Source organism: Aythya ferina (genome assembly GCF_964211825.1).
Source record: "Aythya ferina genome assembly, chromosome: 4".
In the NCBI taxonomy this organism is placed as follows: domain Eukaryota; kingdom Metazoa; phylum Chordata; class Aves; order Anseriformes; family Anatidae; genus Aythya; species Aythya ferina.
Window position 1 is genome coordinate 29,505,272 of NC_140300.1, and position 25,905 is coordinate 29,531,176.

Genomic DNA, 25,905 nt, shown 5'->3' on the forward strand with positions numbered 1-25,905 from the left:
CAAGAGAGGATCAGAGTGTATATAAGTGAAAAACTTTTACCTAGGAGAGTCCAGCAGTGGAACAGGTCACCCAGAGAGGCTGCACATCCTTAGAGGTTTTCAAGACCCAAGTGGGCAAAGTCTTGAGCAACCTGGCAACATTGCAACTAGCCCTGTTTGAGCAGAAGGCTAGACAAAGGACCTCCTGAAGTCCCTTCCAACCAATTGTTAAGGTTCTCCTTATTTTCTCCATTACTTGGTGGAAACTAAGTTAACTATTATCTACTAAAATCACTAGTAAAGCAAGATTAGGCAGAAAGTATAGTTACTATTACTGAATGCAGCTAAGCATTTTGCTCAATGATTTACCACTTTACTGTATTTCAACTTAGTGTTAGTACTGTTGTTGGATATGTATTGCTGTATTGTATACAGCCTTACACAAAATACTTGTCATACCCTCCAGTACTTGTCATACCCTTGTCATACCATCCAGTCATACCCTGGGACCAAGCCCATCCATAAACTAATTGCTATTATATGATAACTAATCTCCTTTAGGAAGTAAGAGAAATAGATTAGTAACTAAATAGCACTGTACATTCATTTTAAAAACACCCCAAAATTATTGCAACTGAAGAGAAAGTTCAGCTCCAACAGTATTCTACTAGGATATCACTATATAGTTTTCTTTCACGTCATTTCATAACTCAGCCATGATGGGCATTGTGTGACTTACGCCAGCACTGGCTGAGGATTTTTGCTTCCTCTATCAGCAAGAGCAAAAATACTGTATTCTCAAATTGCATGCCCGGGTATTAGATGGAAAACCAGGTCTAGATTTTATCGTTCTCCCCTGCTTTTTTATCTACTTCTAGATTTTCTTGTACAGTAAAAAATAAGCTATTCCAAAAAAAAAAAAAAAAATCATTAGAAATATTGACATGACAGATTACTGCGCAATTGTCATACCTGAATTCTCAACACATTTATCTACAGGCTGTGTTTACACTGAAGATCAAGGCAGTAATAAACAGTAAATGACAGCCTGAGATGAAATGTGGACCTCCACAGCCAATGAAGAGGTAACTAGCAATGCAATAGCTGGCCTTGAGTCCGGCTGAGGCTGGGCTGCATCTGCAGCATTTTCCTTTTTGTTTCTGTGAATTCCATTCGGAGTTTAGCAGGTAATGGCATCAGTGCTCAGCTCTGATGGTCTAGATCAGGAGGAAGGAAAAACATTGTGCTCTGTGCTGGTGCCAGCTGAGAGGTGAACTCCTGCCACCCAGCATAGCCTGAAGCGCAATTATGCACCTGCACATCTCTGTTTTGGTGATCTGATGACTGATAGCTTCCCTCTGCAGCTGCTGCCTTGCAGGAACAGAAGGGGAGACGTGCTTATCTCTCAGAAATGACATGCTGCTTAATTCAAGTTCAGTCAGTCAGCCTGTGTCAGTGTGTGCATCCACAAAGGGCCCAGTAACCTATAGTCAAGAGCTTGGAAGTCTGAGTGTAGATGAAGTTGGCACTAAATCCTGAGACTCAATGTATCTACATAGTAAATATGATAACAGTGATGCAGGAGATTAATATATATGTATATGAATGTATACCTGCATACATAGTATATATACACACATGTATAGGAAAAAAATGGATGCAAATTTATTATTTATTCCATCTGTGGCTCTGTGAAATTGGAAGTTTAAGTTGAAGAGTTTTCTCAAAAAGGAGGTAGGGTAAAACAGACAAAAATGATAGAGCTAGTATTAAATCACATGCTTTAACTAATGTTTAACAAATTTGGATCACATTTAAAGAAGCATTATTGGTGTGAATATAATTTCACTCTTAAAAATTGCAAATATTTTTTAATGATTTAATTGTAGTATGCTTTCAATTTTTATTTTTATTTATTTTTTTTTTCCCACCTGAATCTAGAAGACAAAATTTCATTAACTGGAGAATTCTATTAATTGTGGCTATAGATATCACAAAATCTCAGAACATGACACAGACAACTTTTAAACTAAACATAAAGTTTTGAAGCATTCTATAGTTGCAATAAGATTGACATTGAAAAGACTTTCTGAATGAAAATGTAAAAAACTCTGACCAACAATTTAGCTAGTATGAGATGTAAAAAAGAACACAGGAAAGGAAAACTCATTATCACTGTGTATAAGGAAAGAGAAGGATCTGAAAGGAAAGAATAAGAAATTCAAACTTGCTCCAGACTGGAAAAAAAAACAACAGTATTGTCAATCAGCACCTTGCTATGATCTCGGCAATATACTTCTGGTGGATTTTAACTGGATGAACACACCACTATAAACACTCAAGCAGGATGTTACTAACAATGAACAAGCTGCATTGTAAAAAAAACAGATGGAATAAAACTCATGCATGCCAAGAAAATAGGGTGCAAAGAACCTTGGAAATAGTAGTATTCAGGACGGGAAAAACAAATAACAAAGAAATAACCCTAAAGAGAATATGAAATTGAGATTTTGGGGTCTTCTGTTATTCTTCACAAGCAGCCTGAAGCTTCATGTGGTCAATGTAGCATAGAAAGTTCAGTTATGAACAGCAACTAGCAAGGGATATTTTTAAAGTGTTGAACATCACTATTTTGAGAAGGTATTTGAAAAAGCTGTTAGCTTGGATATATTGCAGGGAAAACTTATTCACCTAGATTTAATCGTATATCTTTGAGAATCTCGGCATGGCATGATTGTCATTCCCTAATGTCATGAGAGTAATATCAACAGTTCAGCTTCAAGAGAAGTAGACAAAGCAAATTACTTAATTTACTCAAATATTTTCAGAAATGCTAGCTTGCCCTTTGCCTAACTCACCCTGCATCAGGCCACTGGAAAAATCTGAACTAACTTCTATGGCTTTGAAATGGGCTTACCTGACATGAACCAATTCTGTTAGTTCAACTGATTTGGGGCCACTAAATGGATCATCAATGATCCACACAATCTTGCAGAATGGTCAACTGGTCTGGTAGTGATATAGTTTCCAAAGTCTAGGGTTAAGAGGCAATGATCACAAATCACGGCTCTCTAATTCAACCGTTCTACCTTCAAGTGATTTTTTTAAGGAAGAGATCACAAACATAAGCATTGCAAATGGCAGAGTGAAGTTTCCTTTAAGTTCCTCAGCTTGAAATATTAAAGTTAGTTTCTCTGAAATAAATGTTTATCTTGAAGCATATCTTTATCTCTCTAAATATGGAAAGCATTGTCTTCAGGAGTGTTGGAGGAAAATCTTGTTTCTGCTTTTTTTTTTTTTTTCTGTCTGTCTCCCTGAGCCACAAGTACCTATTTTTTCCAATTACATGGAGTGTTAGTCTGTATTTTGTCATTGAAAATATGATTCTGACATTTGTGGTTTACACATTACATTTGTGGGGGATATGGTTGAGTTAAAAAATTGGTAGCACAATCACATTTGCAATGAACAATGAGCATATATCGAGGAAGTAGGGGAATAGCAGAGCAGCTGTGGGGCATGTTATGTCTGGCTCTGCATCTTTGATCCAAAAAAAGAGCATAAACACAGACATAAGGAAACAAACAACATAGGCTATTAAAACTGCAAAGACTTTAATAACCAAGCAGCATAAAACACCTGGTTGTAACCACTAAGCCACATTAAGAACAGAGAACGAAGTCAATCTCCCCTATGACACATCTGTGGCTGCAGACAGAACACAGTTTATGAAATAACCAGAAATGATTGCCTAACTCGGTAAATCTATCTTTTCAGTGATGTCACCCTACCTTGATGCAGAATTTCTGTGAAAAAAAATAAAATAAAATAACCCCAAATTCCCAAGATTTGCCAGTTAGAGAGGATAAGGTGTAATTTAGTCTCTAGGTAACTCCTGCACTTGAACAGTAGCTTTTAGTGCTTAGTGACATGATTTAATGGTGGACTTGGTATCGTTAGATTCAGGGTTGGACCAGATGATCTTAGAGGTCTTTTCCAACCTCAATGAAATGATTCTAAGTGATTTTCAGGTTATGCAAGTAGGGTAGCATATAATTCATGCTCAGCAAGATGGACCTATTGAAGGAATCATAACACCCATGTGTCTAAAAGTTAGTTTCCAAGTTAAGCCTCACCCAAATAAAGACTGAGTGGAATATCAGTGAGTAGAGCTGTGGGAAGGAGCATGGTATAGTTATCCCAGTGATATTTAGTGAGTCATAGACTACTGCAGTATTACTTCAGTTTCAAATAATTCAAAAGTTACTGTAATCTTAACTACAAAGGGATGGGACAGATTATTAGTAGATACGACAAATGATACACTTAAAATACAACAAAAGATATCTCTCTACTGTTAGTGAGCACCATGGGAAGGCTTCTGACAGGTCTTTGATATCCAAATATAAGCTCCAAGAATTCATAGTGTTATTTTTGGATCAGCTGGGCACATTAGTGAGCCTATGCGGCGTTATCATTTGCAATGATGGGGCTGTAGAAATTCGGTGCATTTAGAGACTGGTGCTAAGCGAAAGTGGTGAAACTATTTTAATTCTTGGGTTTAATGACAAGATTAGGGATTGTGCCTGTTGGGCACTGAATTATTTAAGTCAAGAGTCTGATACTCTAATTGACTTTATGAGATCAGAGTGTAAAGAGAGAGACCAGCAATCAGCCTGTCCTGATTTTCACGAATCCTCAGCTTCTCTTTGGGGGATATTTTCAGTAGTTCCAGCTTTCAAGTTAAGAGAATAAGATAATTAACTGGTCCTTTCTTCACAGTTGGTGTTATTTAATCTCCAAATATGATTTAGTGAATCAATTTCAGGTTGGTAGAATCCAGCTGTTAACAAGCCAGAGAAACTTGTTAACAGCCAGACTGTTCTGCACCAATGTAGACTCATAGAATTATTTGGGTTGGAAGGGATCTTAAAGACTGTCTAATTTCAACCCCCTGCCATAGGCAGGGACACCTCCCACCAGACCAGGTTGCCCAAAACCCTATCCAGCCTGGCCTCAAGCACTTCCAGGGATCAGGCATCCACAGCTTCTCTGGGCAACCTGTGCCAGTGCCTCACCATCCTCTGAGTGAAGAATTTCCTCCTAGCATCTCATCTAAATCTCCCCTCTTTTAGTTTAAAACCATTACCCCTTACCCTATTGCTACACTACCTGATAAGGAGTCTCTCCTGTAGGCCACCCACATAGAAACACCTTTTTTTGGAAAAAAAAAAAAAAAAGGTGGGGGAGCAGAAATGTCAAGATTCAGGGAGTGCTGGTAAACTAGATAACCAATGGATAATAAAGAATCAGAAAGAGTTAGCAAGGAGATTGCATGCATTAACGTTTCCCATGTACACATCTGTTTATACTACTGTAGCTGGATTCCAGAAAAGCACAATTTAAATGCTAAATCTTTTAGCCAAAATGCTATGCTCATATAAATCAGTAAGTCCACAATTCTGGCTACTCTTTTCTATGGAAATACCTAATCAGGCTAAGTTTTTCAGCCTCTTAAGATGCATAAGCACATGCCATGTAATTATTAAGCTTTTTTATTAAGCAAAATAAAAATGAAATTTGCACATGTCTATTTCAGCTGGACTGGCTCCACAGTTTCCAGCTGGGCAGGCTTCTTTTCCAGGTGACTCATTCCCCTTTGCGACTATGCAATGTGCAGCCTATGGTATGTCACTAAGACGTGTCCGCTTACATATACAGAGAAGAAGTTTAATGAATCATAAAACCATGATGTAGTAACAATAGCATGTCCTCAAGCAAAAAGCATAAAACCACCAAAGCATGGAGTAAAAACGTTTGTTTCAAAATCTGCCCTAAATGGAAGCATTAATATGTATATTTTTAACCTTATTTTTTTTTTCTTTCATAAATTAAAGTTTTGTTGATAACAACAGAACGAAGTGCAAATCTTCATTTGAGACCTGATCCTTTGCTTTTCAGAATTAAAGTCCAACTGGTTTTACTACGATTCACATTTCAGAAATTGTTCATCTTGGAAGACTCCCTTGGTGCAACACAAACAGTGACTTTTGGTAATGGGATATCATCTCCAGTTAACTGGCAGACGTGGCAAACAAATAAATGAATAGACTCATGCTTGATTGAAATTTTACTAACTTCTTTAAAAATAATAGTTCATCTTTATGATGAAGCAGTAACATTACTCTATCCTCTACATTTCTCTCTCTGTCCTATAATAACCATACAACTGCATGGGTATTTAAATTCATAAAGAAGGAAATAAGATGATGTTTGGCTACTCTTTTAAAAACCTTTGAGATGTAGGGTTTCCTAATATCAAAAAATAAAAAAAATAAAAAAATAAAAATAAACATTGCCACTGCATCTTGTGACAAAAGCCTAAAACATCTTTAAAGGCCGGCATAGCTTTTGCATGAAATATGTCTGCAGTGAAAAAAAAAAAATTGCTTGAGGAGGGAGAATGAGGCTTTTGGAATAGTTAACGACAGAGCAGCTGGCACAGATTAGCGTATGTCCTCATACAATCAAAATGTTTCTATTAGAGAACTTGAGATAACTAGCTTGAGAGCATTTAAGTGTACTCCAGTATTTTTTTTCAATTTAATCAAGCATTATCTCATGAGATATGACTACATTATCCCAGTAGAATTGAAGAATTACCAACCCTACATGATTTTATACATATATTTAATATCAGGTTATTGGGCTTGATTTTTATCTGTGGTGTATGCCAACTTTTATCGGCTTAACAGAAGACACACCACGACAGAATCCACTCAGGAAGAAAGTAACATTGCATGAAAGCTCCAGCTACTGATTCACGGGTGAGGCCAAAAGCATGAAACCACAGTCTCAGAAATGCGGAGAAATACATGTCTGGGGAAAGATCCTGTCCCATTCTACAGCCAGTGCCAGGGAAAGCTATAGTGAATTTATAGGCAGCACCAGCTGGCCTCCCCAAGGAAGAACGACAGTAAGAACACTGCAGACCTGAGGAACATTTGGACAAATTATAGCAACAGTCCTAGACCAGGGATTGCTGGGTTTGAAGAACAAGGCATGTGGAATCTCAAAATATTTCTCACTGTATTGCAATTTAATGTTAAAATAAACGTCATTGTTATCAAACACGTCTGTCTACACACTGAAGAAAGATAAATGCATAACTACAATTTTCAATAAAATATTTATAAACTTTAGTTCCACTGTTATTTGAGTTAAATCCTGCTTCCTCTGACTCACATCAACGGGATACAAATGCCAATATGTCTGTTTCACTAAGTGTGTTTATTAACACATGCAAAATACCATTTGGCTCCTCTTCATTTAAAAAAAATAAATAAATAATGAGATAATAGAGCTTATCATCAAGCAAGATTACTAGACGACTGTAGATGAAATCTGAGGCCTTTTTAAGTAATCAGGAGTTTGCTAGCAACAAAATTAGGATTTCAACTAGGTGATTTCTGTCCATCTGCTGTGTGTATCGTCCAGGACAAGCACACACAGGAGAGGCTTTTTCATTCCAAGAGTTTCTTTTTCTGTTTTCCAAGGCTTATTTTCCTGTTTTAAAGGAATGGTTCTAACTTCATTCATGCTAGACTCTGCTGCCACTAGAGATGTTTATGCCTAGGAGGATAAATGTCTCTAAATGTGCAATTAAGTTCAATAGTCGTATTGATATGTACATACTATCAGAAAAGGCTATTAAATTCCTGAAAAGAAAAGAGATGAATAGAGAGCTGAGAGGAACGTTTGCTTACAGAGAAGAACTGCAGAAAAAGGCATTGGGAAAATTGCAATGTATTTTCCTCAAACTTCTGTTTAGAGACCTCAGGAAGCACATGCAAATGTGTAAGAGCACACCTACAGGTTATTTTGTGTGGGACTTTTAAAGCATCAGAAATTCATCTAAAGTATGATGAGTATCATCATACTTCATATAAGGGAGTACAACAAGCAGAAGCAATACTGCAACACTGAAAATTAGCTTTCAAAACTTCTAAGGAAATTCTACCAATGTATCTCAGATAATTTTATGTCTCCTATTACTACAATGTTTTCTGTGCGTCTTATATTTAACCACCCAGTGCTCTGTGACAATGGAAAATGGTTTTAATTCCATTTTAAGGATTTGAAAATGATAGGCAGGATAAGTGTTTCTCGTAAGGCTAAAAGCAGGATTTGAAGCTAAGCAACAGCGCTGGCCACCTTCTCTGATGCATCCCTGGCGTGATAACATTTGGAAGTGTATTGAATGCTCTGGTTAGTGGGGTAAGAACTGTGTTCACTATGACCGTGCCTGTGGGGGATGCTGCATTACTGGTTCTCATGTTTCAGTCTCAGTTCTGACAGTGTAATCAAACTGGAAAAATGTAAATGAGAGTTTTCTTGATATTTGTTGAATGCATGTACTGTCTTGATAAATTTAACAAGTGTTTTTTTTTTTTTTTTTTTTAAATGTTCTGCCCCCACCTCTCTTCATCTCCAGAGAATTCCAGAGCAGCTCTGTGTAGTTTTATGTTTATCAGATTTTTTTCCCCCTTTTCCTGTCTGAGACAGGAAGCTGAGGGTTTTGACCTCATCTGGATCTTTCCCAGTGTCAGGAGGTGGTCTGTTCAAAAAGATTCCATGACACTGATCTCTTCCTGATTTATCAGATAGCTAGGTCAATAAATAAGGTCTCTACTGTTTTTTCCACAGCTGTGAAATAACCAATGGACTCCTCTGAGGGCTAATTATCAAATCTTTTGAGTTTTTCTTTCAAGGAAAAAGCATTATCTTTCCGGTTAGTAAATTCCACTGCAGCATAATTTAGCAGAGACTGCCTAATTGTAGGAGCGCTGGCTCCCATAAAGCGGTTCTTTTAAGTGAAATGTTAATATTAGAGGTCTCTTTCTTGTTGGGAATTTTTCTCTGGCCTGCTAGGAGTATATTTTCACATAGTCACTAAACACTTTCAATGTTTTTATGAACAGGTGATAGGGCAATTGTCATGCACAATGAGTGCAGCAGGTAACAAAAAATAGGATTCTTCTGTGTAACTTCCATGGTTATGGATAGGGAGGGCACAGCAGTAAGTGAAAGATAAATAAGCAACTTTCCAGATTTGTTATTTTTCTATCTCCTCCTAGCCAAAATACCCAGCCCTTTTGCTGCTTCTGCCTCCCCACAGGATTGACCATATCCTGTCCCAGGTGAGACAGTTCATTTGTCAGTGGATACAGCTCAGCAAAAATATCTCCATCACTAATGAGAAAGCATCTTTTCTTACATGCTAGGAAACAAGGAAATGTGGATGGCTCTGGTGACTACCAAGACAACTTCCTTAAAATATCTGGCAGAAGTAATCAGAACACTCCTAAAAGATAACGTCCTGATAGGAACACTACTATTTTATTCCAGAGGAAGCTTTTAATTTAAAAACAAACAAAACAAAAACAAACAAGCAAACAAAATGGTTATTTATTAACAGATTTTCCTGAGAGTTCAAAATTTCTGGCTACCAAAGGTCAGTCACAGGCTACAAAAATACCAAAATACAAAAATAGGCACAGTTCACAAAAATACCAATGATATGGCCAAATACTTTTTCTATTTTTTGACTTATTATATTATTATATGCATTAATTTATTATGACTGGGATAATACTTTTATAAGTTATGTAATTAATAGCATTTTACTGTCATAAGTGAAAATACACATAAATGCTCATTTTGACTACATGGTATACCCTCAGGATTTAAAGATGTATTGGAATTCAGAGAACTCTCCAGCCCTAACACACCAGCACCTTTGATTCAGAATAAATAACAGGACTTCTCTGCTTTGATTTATTTATGCTTGCACTGATGTTGCTATCAGTAATTCTTCTCCCGGTGTGCTGAGTTTGAGCTAGAATCTCTCTAAACAACAAATCAACAAGGTAGGATGTTTACTGGACATTATGTGATAAAAATGAAATAGAAGCTTTTTGTTAAAAAACAAGCAAACAAAAAAAAAAACTATAATGAATATTTCTAGAAACTCTCCTACTGCCTTTTAAAAGACAAAAGTAAGATGCAGATGGAGATCATTTCTAAAGGACAGACTGAACTAGAACAAATGAATGCTTATCTTATTTCCCTACAGAGCATGCAAAGTGATATAATCACAAAGCAACTGTTCCACACGCTGCCAAAAATGATCAAAACCAATGCCATATAATACATATGCATACAACATGGAAGCTCCCAGAGAAAGAGAGAAGATTTTATGCTTTCGTCATGGTAGAGAAGACAAATCTCACCATTGGTCATGGAGTAATGGGAACCATTCATGACCGACAAGGTAATGAAGTAGATGCCAGAGATTCCTCCTGACACATGGAGGATCCTTGAGCATTATTGGGTTAAGTCACAGACCACATTGCTGTGCTTGCTGGCATTATGACCTGGGTGTAAATCTTTGACAATGTTAAATAAAAGAGCATCCTAACTAGATAAATGGCCCAGATCCAAAATATCCACTATAAACCATACTTACCATTACACAATTCTATACACCAGAGTTCCTTCCCTCTTCCCCCCCGTCTGTAAGGAATTATATTTCAAATTGAATCCAAGCACTGTATACCACTGAATCAAATGTTAGGGCTCACAATAAACAAGAGTCTTAAAATAAAACTGTGTATACAAGTATTTCCTTTGCATATTTGATACCAAAAAAAAAAATAAATACAAAAGCCTTGAGATAACCAGGAGAGTGCAATGAACTCTAACTGTTGAATTTCTCTTTTGTCTTGAAGATCCTGGGGTAATACCAGGAGTAAAACCATCCCTGTTTTCAGCTCCCTTAACTCTTAGTGTTTAGTAATCCCACAAGCCATTTTTGGTGAAAAATGTGTTCCATGAGTATTAGGGAACAAATTAGCTATTTCTGTTTCAGTCTGCTCACACACTTTCTCTTTCCCTTGTACAACCAAACCAGAACTTTGTAGCGCACAATTCTGTCCTTACCAAAGACTGGAGCTAATCTTTATGGCAACGGTGGGGGATACTAACTACCTTTTGGTAGAGTCCTACTATCAAGGGCCTACAGAATAGTAATAGATGAGCAAATAGCTCCCTTCTCCTACAGGCAGTAATTAAGAAAGTAAAAGAAAGCTAGTATATAAGACCTAGGCTCTCTATTTCCACTTCAGACATATTAAAATTAATTAAGTATTTACACTATGTAATGCTCATTCCTTTCTCACTCATCACTTCTTCAGACTGAGTTTGATTATGCTTGCATTATGCTCCCTGTCTAGATCATCTGCAGTATATAGTTTTGTTTTTGACAATGTTTTATGTTGAAGTGCAATAGGACACTGACTTGTAAAACTCTGGGAAATGCACATCAGGAGGATGCATTCATGGAGAGCTGAACAGCTGGCCAACAGAATGAACAAATTACCACAAGACTACTGGGAATTAGCGAGAGAACTAGAAAGCACAAGCACAGGGGGAAAATATTTTTCTCTACTTTTACATTGGATCTGATGCATTTCAGACAGCTGAAACAAAAACTGTAGTATAAAAACCTCAAGAGACTGCTAAGTTCGCTTAGGGGCTAAATTTTAATCTTGAGTCACAAACCCATATTTTTCTACCAGGGAGTATTTATCAGAGGCATCTAAAAGGAAACTGCAGCATACTGACCTCTTTTAAAAATCCGTCTTGAGAAGATTTGTTGGTAGTTAACTTTGTCCAGTCATAACAGCTACATGTTTTGCAGCCAGTTTTGCCAGGAATGGAGGAGAGACTGGAAAGCTTTGCAGTACCCTCATACTGCAAATGGCGGGTGTATGATGCTGTGACCAGTACTAAGAACAGAGCAGGGGTTTCACATTTCCTTCTTTAGACCTATACCTGCTGCACTGTGCAGATGTGTATCTGCTACCCTTTGAGATCCTTTTTTTTTTCTAATATCTGAAGAATTTTCCCTGGCTAATGGCCATCTTAAAATACATCTTTTTCTTTGTGGAGCACTGCATTACCATCAGTCAACTCAGCCATGAAGCTAATGCAAGATACTAAAGTGGACCACCAAAAGGAATCCAGTTTGCATGTTCTGAGCAGGCTCCACAACATCGCCTATCACACTTTCTATCACATCAATCAGTAAACTCACTTCAAAAACATGCTCCTGGCCCAGTATAAAACACTACAATAGGTACGTGCCCTAACCCACTAGCACAAACCTAACTGAAAACAATGAGAAAAATTTTAGGAACCGCAACTCACATTTTAACACTGAGGTTGTTGAGTAATACATGCCATTGCATGCTGAGAATATAAGTTCGAGTTTCCTCATTATGGGATGATAGGTTACTTATAAGCAACAGGAAAGAACATCGAATGGCTTACAATTCACACGTGTTCATTTTAACCATTATATGATAAATTTACTTAAATATAACATATCTTACCTAACCACGAGTAGTCAAGTAGTAATGCTATAACTAAGTCCAAAAAAGAGAGTGTAGTTTAAAATATAGATCAAAATTGTTGGAATAAAGGGTTGGGTAATAAATACTTGCAGTTAAAGCAATATCATATCTCATATAATTTTACTAGTTCAAAGGCTCAGAATAATGAGAGCAAAAGCATCTGTGATGGACCAATCAGCCAGCCCTAATGAACACTGAGGACAGTAAAAATAGATAAGGCATAAAAAAATATGTGATAATAATGACAGATAGTTCATACTTTATCAAATCAACACACCGGACTTCAAAGAGGAAGTTTTGACACCTGCCTTTCACACCAAGCTTGTTCCTCACACAAGTATTATTTCAGTAGATGAGATCAAAAGACATCTCAGCCTCAAATTACAATCAGCCACTGAGGTCCTTGAGAATCACCAGCATGTATAAACACTGAAGTAAAATGTACTCACAGAATAACTGAAAAAAAAAAAAAAAAAAAAAAAGCAGGAATTGCAAACAAAAGTTACAGTTGCCTATTCTGATATCTGCTCCTCAGTGACTTTTTTTTCCACTCCTCTCCCTTAGGAATTGCTTGTGGTCATTTCTGGCCTGAGTATTCATGTGAGCACTCAAGAGTGATATGCAGAGGTACAGACAGGTTGCTCTGCATTTTAAAGGACAAGTTACTTCTAGATTCAGCAATTATTGTTTTAATCCTTTTTTTCCCTCCCCCTGCAGTTGCAGAGCTCTGAAATTAAGGAAGTACATCTGTACCCAAATGAAAAAAATTTGTTTCTCAAATGACTGTTTTTTGATTAGAAGTCAGTAATGTAACAGCAATTAAAACAGCTGTAACAGTAATTAAAACAAGAACATATTTTCAGCTACTGGCTCTGCAAACCCCTCCTCTCCCTCCCCCAAATGACGTGCTTTAGCAACAGTAAGGTGACTTCCCTTGAGGTCACCAGCAGAACTTCAGGGTTTGACAGATTGGCTATAATTGCACTATCCCACATCGGTCAACACAAAAATGCCTTAAGATTTCAAAACGACACTCTCTTAAAGCAGAGGTCGGTGGAAAGCATAGGGACAGAAAATCTGTTTCTATTTCAGTTGTGTATCTGGTAAGATGGAAAATTTTTCAAGTCTACACAGATGGTAAATAAATTTCTGCTACATGAGGCAGTTCCTGGAATAAAGAAATTTTCTCAAATAACAAGTGCCATTTTTTTTTTTTATATTTTTTTTAAACAGCAAGACTTATTTTTAACTTTCCCAGGGACTTGTTGAGAGAACTGCAGAAGTGTCCTTTCACCTTCAGAATCCTGGTGATTCTCCAGAATATAACCTCCAGAAATAGCCTCTAATGCCGTTCTCAGCATAGATGAGTTTTCTTTACACTTTAAAAGATGTTTCAAAGTAAAGATCAAAGCTCTGCAACTATGCTTTGCTGCTGGTAAACACACTCCTGCTGAATGCTGTGGTTAGAAAATAAGAAACTTTTATTTAAATCCTAAGGCAATCATCCCTGCTGACATTTAAACCTTCATCATTACACTTCATGAGGCAATGCTGTTGACGTGGAAAGGTTATCCCTCAGGAAGTGTTTTCTTGGGGTGCAAGCTGTCACTAAGTGTAATGGAAAGGACTAGTCCAAAACTAGGGACCAAGAAACTACAGGCTATCCCTGCTGATGAAGTTGTTAGAAGACACTTTTTTTTTTTTTTTGGTGTGTGTGTCAGATCATCTTAGACAGCCTCATAAGAGGATTTGGGTAGAGATTTGACCCAAATGTTAAAATGATGGCTGGGCAAAGGTACTACGAATCTTACTCTTAATGATGTCTGAAATAGCTCTATCCATCAAGGTGGAGTACAAGTCATGGAAGTTGCTCATCTTTTCTTCCAGCAAACTTATATTCCTTCCCTAACCTATTCACGGGGCTCTATGACTGTTGCTGCTGCCTTAAGTCTGCAATGAAACCCTATGAAATGATCATGCTCATGAGGAGAAAAATACAAAGTATTCTCAAGTCACTGAGTGATCTTTCATTTACATACATGAGGAGAAACAAGCTCTATAAGTTTAATACTGCCACACAGAGATGAAGGTGTGAAATGAAGAAAAAAATAAATCAAAGAGTTTCTGAAAAGGCAGGAGTGAAAGGGAAGAATTAGTGATCTTAACATGCTGACAAGAAGAGTACAGATAAGATAAAGAATAACATTTTTGTCTGACTGAAAGTGTGGATGACCTAGAAAAAAAATTAATTGACTTTATAATCTTAGGCTTTTGTTACTATCCCCAAGACAGCAGGATTCAGGAATATATGTTTTTCTTCAGAATCTGATTAAAGCTGATTCCCCTACAGTCTCTCAGTATTTCTGTCCTGTTTGTCCTATTTCTTCTCTTCTCCACTCCCTTGTCATTTCCTCCTATATAATTGCAAAGCTTGAACAGGATACTATCTTCATCTACCACAACAGCTTGTCACTATCTATCAAGCGGTAGGGAATTTTTGTAAATAGGTGAGTTTATAGTGCTGGAATGAATTCAGTGGATGCAGTGAGGTGTGATGTATGCATACAGTTACCACGAAATTTCATAGAATATAGAATATCCCGAGTTGGAAGGGACCCATAAGGATCATCAAGTCCAAATTTGCGTGAGATAAATACAGCTTGGCATTTAGCAGAAGAAAAGTGGATGGTTTCAGAAAATCTGGGTGTAGGAAAGTAGCTTAGTTTACATTCCCAAATTTTTGGTTGTGGCCATGCTCTTTCATTTTTATTACAGATGTCAATTTTTGTTCCAAAATATATTCAAAGTTATGTGCTGCACAAGCTTTAGCACTGCTGATTTTTCATGTATTTCATGCCCTCATACCATACAGCCATGATTCACACATATCAATGTCCATGATATCATCAGTGTGTGTAAACTTTTTTAAGGAGAATGATAATACCAGCCAAGAGATTAAAACTTGCAGTAAAACAACAGAATCAGCTCCTTAAAGGTTTTGTTATTATTATTAAAGTAGATATATTAGATAATATATTTTAGGCTAAAAAAAGCTACCCAAATGAGTAAGACACAGGATATCCAAATAGGAACCTTTGTTTAATTGAATCTGCTATGTGCAAAAATGTTTGGGAAGGAGGCATCCCACGGGAAAGGATAAACAAACTTCAATTTAACATAAATATTTTACGTGTTGCATTTGCTATTCTAACTCTTACGTAAAGTGAGACTGCAAAAACAATGTGAAACTTAAGATATGAAAGTTATTGCTGTAACAGGGCACATTATTGAAGGACATCCTCACAGTACAGTGAGCCAATTTTTCATTAATTCAGTGTGTATAAGTCAAGTTCCTTGTGTTCTACTGTTGTAAAAGCACGAGACAACAGCTAAGAGAGACTTATGAAGGAGACCATGGATCTGGTTTACATTTGTCATACATTTACCCCAGCACACGCACACAGTCATGCATACATACAGAAAGCTGTATTGCTGCTCACATTTTTTTTTTTTTTTTTTTCCCAAGGAGAAAGAATATCCCTCTGAATTTGAATTCATAACCATTTTAGGCCATATCCTTCAGAGCCTGGAATGTGTTTTGGCAGCAGAAACAGTATTGTTTCATTTCGTGAAATGTTCAATACACCCTATCTGTGGCATAGACCCCCTAGTCTCCACAAACCTCCTACAGCGTCATTAAGAGAGAGAGAGTGTGGTAGAATGACGCGAGCATGAACAATACATTTTTAGGTAGCTTTTGATCAAAGGTACTACCAAGGTGGGAAGTGCGCATAAGAAAACCTGCAGAAAACATTTTGCAGATTGCTCCCACCCTGCTGCAGTTCAACCCATGGGGGCTTCATTGCTTTCTTTGCTTTTAGTTACTGGAATTGGTCAGATGCCTGTGGACTTACCCACCACCATACTAATGTGGCCAAATACTCCTCAATAGCAGTGGCAAAGATGCCATTGCTGCAAAGCCTCAGCTCCCAGGGCTGCTCTTCTCTGCCCCCTCCCCAGGCACAGCACTGCTAACAGAGAAGCTTTTGGTTTTAGCACAGGGCATGTCTGCAACAGATGGGTGTGCTGAAAAAGCTGCTCTGCTCTTGCTACAGCTTCAAAAGCTTACTAGTACAGACAGGAGGGAGTGCTCTGATACTGACTTTGCAGGTTACTGCTCCACTGCCTGGGTTTTGATGGAAGCTGATCTCCATGTGCCTCTCAGATCTCCGTTCTCCCTCAGTTGTTAATTCAAAATGAACATTGTGGTGGTGTAAAGGAAGGATGAACAGTTCCAGGAAGCAAACTCCTTTTCTTATATATTTTGCTTTTACCAATGGAAAAATGTATTGTGGACGGTGGTGATGCCCCATGTAATCCAGAAGGCTTTGCCCAAGTGGTTTAATTCTGCTTCACGTTTCCGGAAGCTATACATTTATTTTTGTCTACTATGCACATTCCTTTCTCATTTCTTAGCTTAGTTCCCTCAAAAATGTGGTGTTAATTGCTATTCTCATGCCATTTTAGGCAGTCGGTCATTGGTCCATTTATTTATCGTGGCTTCAAACTGGCAATTTAAAGTCTACATACAGCAAATAATTGCCCTTTACCAATCACAACTTCTTAAAAATTAATTTTTAAAACAACATTTTTTTTTTCCCAAGTTTTCATTGAGTTATTTCGAACCCAGACAAGATTGGAAATTTCTGAGCATTACTGCATGAAACTAAAGCTCTCTGCATTAATCCCTAGAGGTGTCTAATATCACTTTGGTGGAGTGATCTTGTGTGACTATGAACCATATATAAATACAAATACTTTCATGACCATTTTAGGTAGCTGAAATCCAACTAATGCATAACTTGATGTGCAACAGTCTTTTGGTTTGCAGTCTAGACAACGCTGGCAGCCTCTAAAATTTATTGCTGAACACTGTCACAAAAATGTGTCAAAAGTAAAATTTGCATAAAGGTTATACTGTAATGGCCTGGCAATCATCCCATCCTGTACTGAGCTTGTTTTAAATACTTTTCAGATTGTTTGAAATACATCATACTTCAGTCCAAACACAAAGGAAGTCTGTGGGAAAGCATTCTTCAGCTTCCCAGATGGAGATAATATTTAAGATACATACTTTCCTCAGAGCAACAGAGAAAATTCATGGTCATCTAATCCAATTAACAGAAATGCTTTACGAACACCACTTTCCACTAATTACCATAGACAATATGCATAATTAAAAAAAATACAATCCAACAGTTTTAGTTGACTTTTATGCTATATCTTTATTATTAATAAAATTTAGGAAGTAATTTTCAATGCAGAAAAGAGAAATATTAATGACAGCCAAGATGGTTTAAGTTTGTTTTGTTTTTAAAGAAATCATACTATTCATTTTGCTTTACTTGTAGCTCTTGCCAGATTCTTCCTGATGCCTTGAAAATTATGACCATTTAGTAGCGATGTGCAAATACAGCAAATTCTTTGTGGTAAAGTAACTGTTGATTTCAGTTGCCCACTGTACTAATACTACAGACTGTAGCTCTGAGACACGTGGCTTACAACTAGCCTTTCAAAAGCTGTTGCGGCTTCAGATCTCTCATCAGTTTTTGATAGCACTCATATTATCATTATGCCTTTGGAAAAACAGATGTATACTATTTCCTAAAACCTTTAGAAAGTACATCTGAAAATGAAAAGAGATGTGGAAGTGGAACAAAAGCAAATTCAGATTCCTTACATGAGAAAAAAAATTTCCATTGTTTGAATGACCATTTTTTAACAGAGATTCCAGATTTACACAATTTGTATTTTCCACTGTCCTTCACAAAACTCAGAAAAAACATTCGCTAGATGCCAAGATTATATTATTCATCTCCATGTATGAAAACAAATCTATTCTGGCATAAGAGTACATCTGAATTATACAGGAAATACAGTCAAAGAACCATAATTAGAAAGTAATTTTGCTGCAATAGATACTTCTAAAGTTACTAGCTTCTGTGGTCTCTAAGGTTACAAATTACTACAACACCCAAGTTCAGCAAGGCACTTAAACGCATCCAAAAAACACAGCAGTTCCACTGACATACATTAATACTTTTTTAATGTCTGGATTTAACCTGTAGAGCCTTGGTCTGTTATGACCTTTGTTATCCACATTTTCAGAATTTCTAATTGTCATCATAAGTGGAGAACATAGGAGATCATGTGCTGCTTGTTGGATTGCTCCACTAGAATATTTGCAAGAGAATTATTAAAAAATACTTACTGAGAAAAACTGTGAAAAAATAATGCATTTACACTTTTTTTTTTTTTTTTTTTTTGCAAAGATGGAAGTAAAAATTATTGACTTTGACTTTGGAAATCACTAACCTTTACAGCTGTCATCTTGCTCTAGCTGAACCACATTTGCAAACTAAATCTAATGATAAGGTAAATTCAATTCCATATGGCCAAGTCAAGCTATAGCATATAAATTATATTCTCATTTTTAATTGTGTTCCTGCATATTCATTTCATTTATGTTTGTATTTTTATCATCTGTGCGTGTCTTTCCTAGGCTGACACAAGTTACTGTTACAATGCAACCCTAACAAGGGTGTATCCCTAACAAGCCCACATCTGCCAAAAATAACTATGTACTAATAATTTAGTCTGGATCCCTACTTAACCAGTTTCTATACAGAAATACACTAAGAGCTAAGTTAAATTAAAAAAAAAATAAATTGAAGACTGGTATGAAAATGGAAATTTAAATTAAATTATTCCGGCTTATTATTAATAAAATAGTTTTTTAATATTTAATTTAGATTATACCAGTAAGCAAAGACAGGATTGAGGTAAGCAGGGATTAAGACACCAAAGTATACTTGTGACAGGTCTGGAAACCCAATGCCTGGCATTTTTGTGGCAATAAAATAAGAAATCGATCTAAAAATGTTGGATACAGTTTCTCACAACAGGTTCACATTATTTTTTCAAGAAGAATCTAGTGCTGACAACTGAATACTCAACAGAAAAGGATCACATGCTATGAATAGTAGAGACAGCAGTGAAAAAGTTTGTAAGAAAATCACGGCAGTAAAATAGGTAGCTCTTTTATGATTTTTTTCTTGGAAGCATTCCTACCACCTCTCTCCCAGGAACCTTGCTGGGACAATGAAGCTAGCAGGTAAGGCTATGTAAGACTCCTCTGGAGTCAGCTTACAGGGTGATACAAGCAGAAGCTTGTGGAAGAAACTAACTTTTTAACTCACCTAAATAACATAGTTTTAACCTTGTAATACAGAATATATTACAGATTATAACGAAAGAATCAGCCTTCACATCTCATGGACAAAGACGAATATTCAAGTGGATGGATGGAAATAACTGAACTTACATAAGCAAATTTGTTTTCACATTAAAATAATAGTAATTGATGTAATAATGGAACAAACTTTATAGCATCAGTGCAGAAAACGATAAACCTCACTTTAAGAACCACAAAGTTTTAGTGTAGGGAAGAGGCACAGCTATACAGAAATGGGTTGCTACCTTTCTACCTAGGTTTCTTTCTTCATTTACTTTATTATCTTTTCTTTAAAGATAATTTACATCTTGTTGATACTGGCTGATATTGGCTGTGTTTTTAAGCATCCTTTGCAGAACACATAGCATTTAATCTAGATACATGGCTTAAAATAGTAACAATAATAGCGAGCATTAGGAAATAGCCCTAATTGTTACACTCTCCAGTCTTTTTGGGATGACTTAGAGATCATATAAACTGTTTGAAACCAGAAAGCTTCTAAGCAGGGCACCACAAAGAGTTATTAGTAGATAACACTAAATGTAGAAATTCCATAAAAGAGCAATGAGGGATTCATACACTGAAAAGTTTGGTTACTTCATTTCTTTTTCAGTGTCACATAAGCAAAATCTCTTTGTGAACTTCAATCCAGTCTGAGATTGCACATGAAGAGAAATTGACAAAAAACTCATCAAATATACTCCAATTATTTTGATACCTGAATTAGCTCTCCTTGAAGCAATATCCCAGGCTATATCTTTTCTTTGAAGGAATGGAGCTGACATAACAAATTTCAAATCAGGCACAATAAATCCATAACATTTCCTGAAATCAACTATATATTGATTTCTAATTTCACTGCTGAAGTGCAGCCAGCACTTTATCACCATTAATCTTATAAAAATTTATTACCACTCTTTACCACTTGGGTGATGAAGATGCTCAAGTATCTCCATAATAAAACAGAAGTGTCATCTTAGAAGAGAACCCCAAAAGTTTCAAAATTAATAATTAATTTAGATAAGCCACCAAAAGTTCATCCTCTGATCCAAAGTTTATCTGAACTATCTTAGACTTCACTTAAAAGTCCTAGAGAGCCTATTATTAGAAGATCTACTTGAAAGCTCTTTCTATGGAGTTCTCAAAAGATATTGTCTTTCTTTGTTTCTTCCACAGGTTTATGAAAATAACAACGTTATTAAACACTGCAGAAGAACATTGATTTGAGATGCCTGAGGAAAAGGCTGCTTTCAAAGCAGCAAATTTATATATTTTTATATGATTACAGTATGGAACACAAAATATGGGAGACCGAAACGAATTAAATTATTGCAATGAATTACAGATTTACAGTAAACTGTTCTTAATTGTGTGTACCTCTTCATAGGAGAGGTTCTTAACTGTGTGCCTTAGCCCACTTTGCTATTTTGTGTTGAAAAACAATTTTAGCTAACATGTTACAGTTCTGGTGCACTTGTGCACCTACTCAGTAGTCCCCAACAGGGATTTTGCTGCCTATTGCTAATCTTGATGAAACAAGCAGCTTGGAGAAAGTGTAAAACAGCACAAGGAAAAAATTGCAAAGCTATTTACAGGATAATAGCTATTTTTTTCCATTTTACAATCAACCTATAGTAACTAAACTTTCTCCTTTTCATGGTGTGCCCTTGAGAATAAATAATCAATACTTTGTGGTTTTGCATAAAGTTGTTCACTAAAACCTCCATTGCACTATACACATGAACATACATGTGAGCTATCGGTATTCCCCTGAGCTAAAAATATTAGAGCTCATTCATTCCAAAGACTATTCAAATTTTTGAAAATCAGAATGTACGATTGCCATTGCTTTAAATCTAAAATTTATATAATCCAGGACAGCATACAGTAGGGATTAGTTGGTGTAACCACATTTAATAAATCCATCTATGCTTTTGCTTCTCTGTCATTAATAACAATCAGCTTTATGTTGTAGATAAACAGAATTGACTTTTAATCAACACAAAAAAAAAATCAAAGGAAAGTTAGATTACTGTGGGATTTTTCACTTAGACTTAACACCATTAATTTATCATAATTAAATTCAGGTCCTTCCTGCTTCTGAAGCTTAAGAAGTCTTTCTCCAAAAGCAAAGGAGAAGAGAGCACTGTGCCTCAACCATTTGAACTCTGGTGACTTGAAGGAGCAAAGAATGCTGTAACAGCTGGACCTTACTGCAAAAAGCATCCACAGTGTCAGTACATCCATCATGACTAAACCAATTTACTGAAATGGAGCTAGTGTTGGTCAAAGATGCTAAACTTAAGCCCTTAAGCCCCCAAACCTACATTCATCTGCAGAGCGAGCACAACAGATTCACACTGTCTCACCTCAGCTTCAGTTTGAAGGCAGCAGATCTCAAGATAAGAGGAGAGGTCATGCACTGTTGCCACAATTAAATGCAGTTTAAAATATGTTAACGAGGAACAGGTTTTCAGAAGAATTTAGTACCAGCAAGAGCAGAGTGATGTCAATGCAGAGGTCCTAAGATCTTAGCTGTCATCAAAGTACCTAAATTCAGCACTTAGGTCCCCAGGGACCACACCTTGAGGTGTGGGTGCCCCAATACCTTTAGCAATTCATCTCCATTTGCCTCTTCCAGTATTCTGACCTTTATGAGCACATATTTATGTGCAACCATAATTGACACTGAGCATTAATCAGACAGTGGTGTGTTTTAGGCCTTGACTGCACTGTGTGAACTGCTGACCTTGAGAGAAAAGGTTTTATATACCATTCCCAATTCCTTAGGTCTTCCTGTCACTGCAAAGCAAATACTTGACTTTTACGGATGGATTCAGTTTCCAGTCTGTTGTTTTTTTTAATGTTTTGTTAAAGTTATAAAAGCGGCTTTCAGGGAAAGTTTGTAAACATGGGCACATTTTTCATTACAGATTATAACCAACACAGACAGCCTTTTGCAAAATAGCAAATGATTAAATATAAGTGATAAAATCCCACAAGCAGGAACATTGTTTGTAGAAGAGTCCTGAAAGCTTCGAGATAAATAATACCAGATGCAACAGATCTCTCTCCCCTTTTGCCAAGCAGTTGTCGGTTGAGTTTAAACTGAAATGTTACGAAGTGACTCCTTCAGATCTGCTCCTTCTGAATTTGTCCCCCTTGACTACAAACATGGCTTCACAGTTGCTACAGCCATGTAACTCTCAACCTTCCCTGAAGCAACTGGTTCTTTTTGCTTCTTTCTATGCTCACTTGCTCTCTGAGTTTTTCTCACTATTAAAGTATTTAATGACAAACGCAAACAACAAATGTATCCTCAAATATAATTCTGAGCCTACATTTAAAATCTGAGTGCATGACATCAAAACAAGAAATAAGAAGATATATAGGAACCAGCACTATCAAAGCTAGTCAAAGTCTATATTACACTGAAAGCTAATGTGGGCAGAGTCACTGCACAGTGATTGTACATAATAGAAATAAATTGTATCTGCATTTTCAAATAAGGTTTTGAAACCACAGTATAAAAATTAATCTTGCTAACAATATGACATGTTTGTATCAATATAAGCAACTATGCTTAGTAAAAAAGGAGATGCAGAAAAAGCAGTTGAGACTATGGTTATCATAATCAACTAGTTTTCAAATATCATATCAATTAATAAAAAAATAAATAAAAATTGAAATTTTACTTACAGATGGGTGTTTAGCATTTCTGGTACTGCTAATCATATGGTTAATCCTGTTTTTTAGTTATAACTTGGAGTCATAGCTACCGCAAGATTAGTCAAACAGTTGCCACATTAACTGTGATTGCATAAACTGCTAAAGGAAGAGTCTTTGAGAGCTTCTGAAACCTTTTGCAAAAGTTACACACAGTTTCAAACCATATCACTTGATTATTAACTTTAGTAAAGGGATTATGCCAGGGAGCAAGGACCAGCTACTCAGGATGCTGTGTTGGCATACAGTATTTTAGAATATGTGAGTTTGTGCTCTAGGATTTATGGTTCAGTGAAACAACTACCGAGACACTACAACTGATTTAAAAAACAACAACAACAAAACACAAAACAACAAACAACTCCAGAATTAATGGAAAACAGATTTATAAAAAACAGACAAAAATGGATTATATCAAATGAAAAAAAGGCAAGGATAAGTAAACAATTAGACACTAGTTATTAGGAAGAATTAGCAGAATAGCTGGGAAAGCCAGACTTCAGGATGAAGCCTGTAGTGTCACAGCCAGCAAAACTCCTTCCACGAAAGCCAATGGGAGCTTTATTGCTGGGGAATCTGGCCATTAAAAGTTTGGAATTACACTCTTCCTTACTTTGTGTAGAAAGGGTAACTCTCTACTTGCATTAAAATTACATTGTTTCAAACTCAGAAATTGTTTTTGTTCATAGGGCTGACCTAAAACTGAAGAACTATTATAAAATTTTTCCATATTTTTTTTTTCCTCTTGCAGTTTTGTTCCACTTTTTTCCCTGTTCCTCTTGAGTAAGATTTCAAAACCTCTGGGCACAATCTCTTTCCTAAAACAGCTAATGATACTTGATAGCAACAGAAAAAATAAAAATAAACCCAAACCCACTGAAGATGCTAATCCATTTAGCCTTGAGCAACATATATATATATATATATAAACACAATGAGTTGAATATAAAGGAATTTCCAAATTCACAGCTCAGCTATTCTCAAACTTTAAAAGTTTCTGAAACTCAATCCTACAGCCACATTTTTCTCAAAACTATTTGAAGAAAAAAACTGGTAAGTTAATATAAAAAGACTGAAAAATACATTTTATCTCCAATCAGTAAGTCACAGAATCACGTTTGTAAGAAACTGGGGGAAAAAAAATTAGAAACAACCTCTGCAGTTTACAAGCATCCTACCTTTCTTTTGCGCAGTTTCACTTGACTGTCTGAATATTCTTGTGTGGTCAAATGATTCCTTAAATGTAAACACTGACTATCTTCTGCTGAACTGACATTTGAAAGGCATTTGTTTTCAGGGGCCGCTTGAGGTTCTCTGAAACCACTTTCATCCAGACCATTTTCCACTGCCGGGATGTGAGAGCAAGGAGAAGGCTGCATAAGGCAGTCACTGGATTCCACTGATGAACATGGTTGTCTATCACTGCTGGTGCAAGAATCAGAAGAAATCCCACTCTCCACCACATTACACTCAGACTTTCCAAGCCCATCTTTAAAAGCATCAGATTTCCTGCGCTGTTGTGCAATTACAGCAGTATGAAGCAGCTGTTTCCCAGGCATAATAATTTCTTTCACATTTGGAGAATTAGAAAGATTTTCTTTCTCTACACTTACTACATCATTTAAGACTTCATAATTACAAAGCTCCAGGCTTTTTCCAATACTGCCACAAGTATCTTCTTCCATCTCCTCTTTAGGAACTATGTCACAACTAGGTTTCTTACTAATATCCCCAATTATGCCAGATGCTTCAGTTTCCTTGTTACCCTCCATCATTGGTACCATCTGTGTTAAGGAGCCTGCTCCATTTAAATTATTTTCTTCAGCTTCTGATTCCCTTCCAACAGCAGTGATGTGGTAGTTAACACTATCCAGGTTGAGTGTTGAATAGTCATCATCATCATCAGACACATGGACTAAAGTTTCTGTGCTGGCCTCCAGAAAATGCTCCTCATCTTCATGGTTATCATTTTCATCCACCTCCTTTGAAACATTTCCAAGCTGCTTTGCAGGGAAGCCAATCGTCTCTCCACTGTGGCAGCATTCTGGAAACGAAGCACATTTTTCTTTCCGGTCCACACTCAAAACCTCATCTTTTTCCATAGTTGTCTGCAAGTTATCAGCTATGAGTCCGTGACGACATGCTGTATTATACTCCACAGACTCCAAAGCCAATCCCATCCACTGGGTCACATGCTCTTCCCAGCTTTTCTTTCTGATTGCTAGAGACATGTCATAACAGTTCAGCAGCAGGCTACAGCGTACCTTCCATGGAGGACCAAAGGAGATGTCATGGCTGCTGTGTGCTGCTCCAGAAGGAGAGAGGGTTTCATCATTTTAACATCTGCAAGAAATGAAAAAAATAAGTAAAATAAGGAAAAAGAAAAAAAAAAAAAAAGACTAGGTTATTGCATTAACTCCAAATTGAAAA

The 25,905-nt window shown here is 36.6% G+C and overlaps 1 protein-coding gene across 3 annotated transcripts in view; it reads right to left on the reverse strand.

Moving 5' to 3' along the window:
- The window catches only part of DLC1 (DLC1 Rho GTPase activating protein), a 278,334-nt gene that overhangs the window by 184,702 nt on the left and 67,727 nt on the right, over nt 1-25,905 (reverse strand). For all 3 annotated transcript variants that reach the window (XM_084519050.1, XM_084519049.1, XM_084519048.1), the window contains exon 2: nt 24,654-25,818. In XM_084519050.1, the coding sequence (XP_084375176.1) occupies nt 24,654-25,706 (1,053 nt within the window). In that variant the 5' untranslated portion in view covers nt 25,707-25,818. The remainder of the gene's footprint in view (nt 1-24,653; nt 25,819-25,905) is intronic.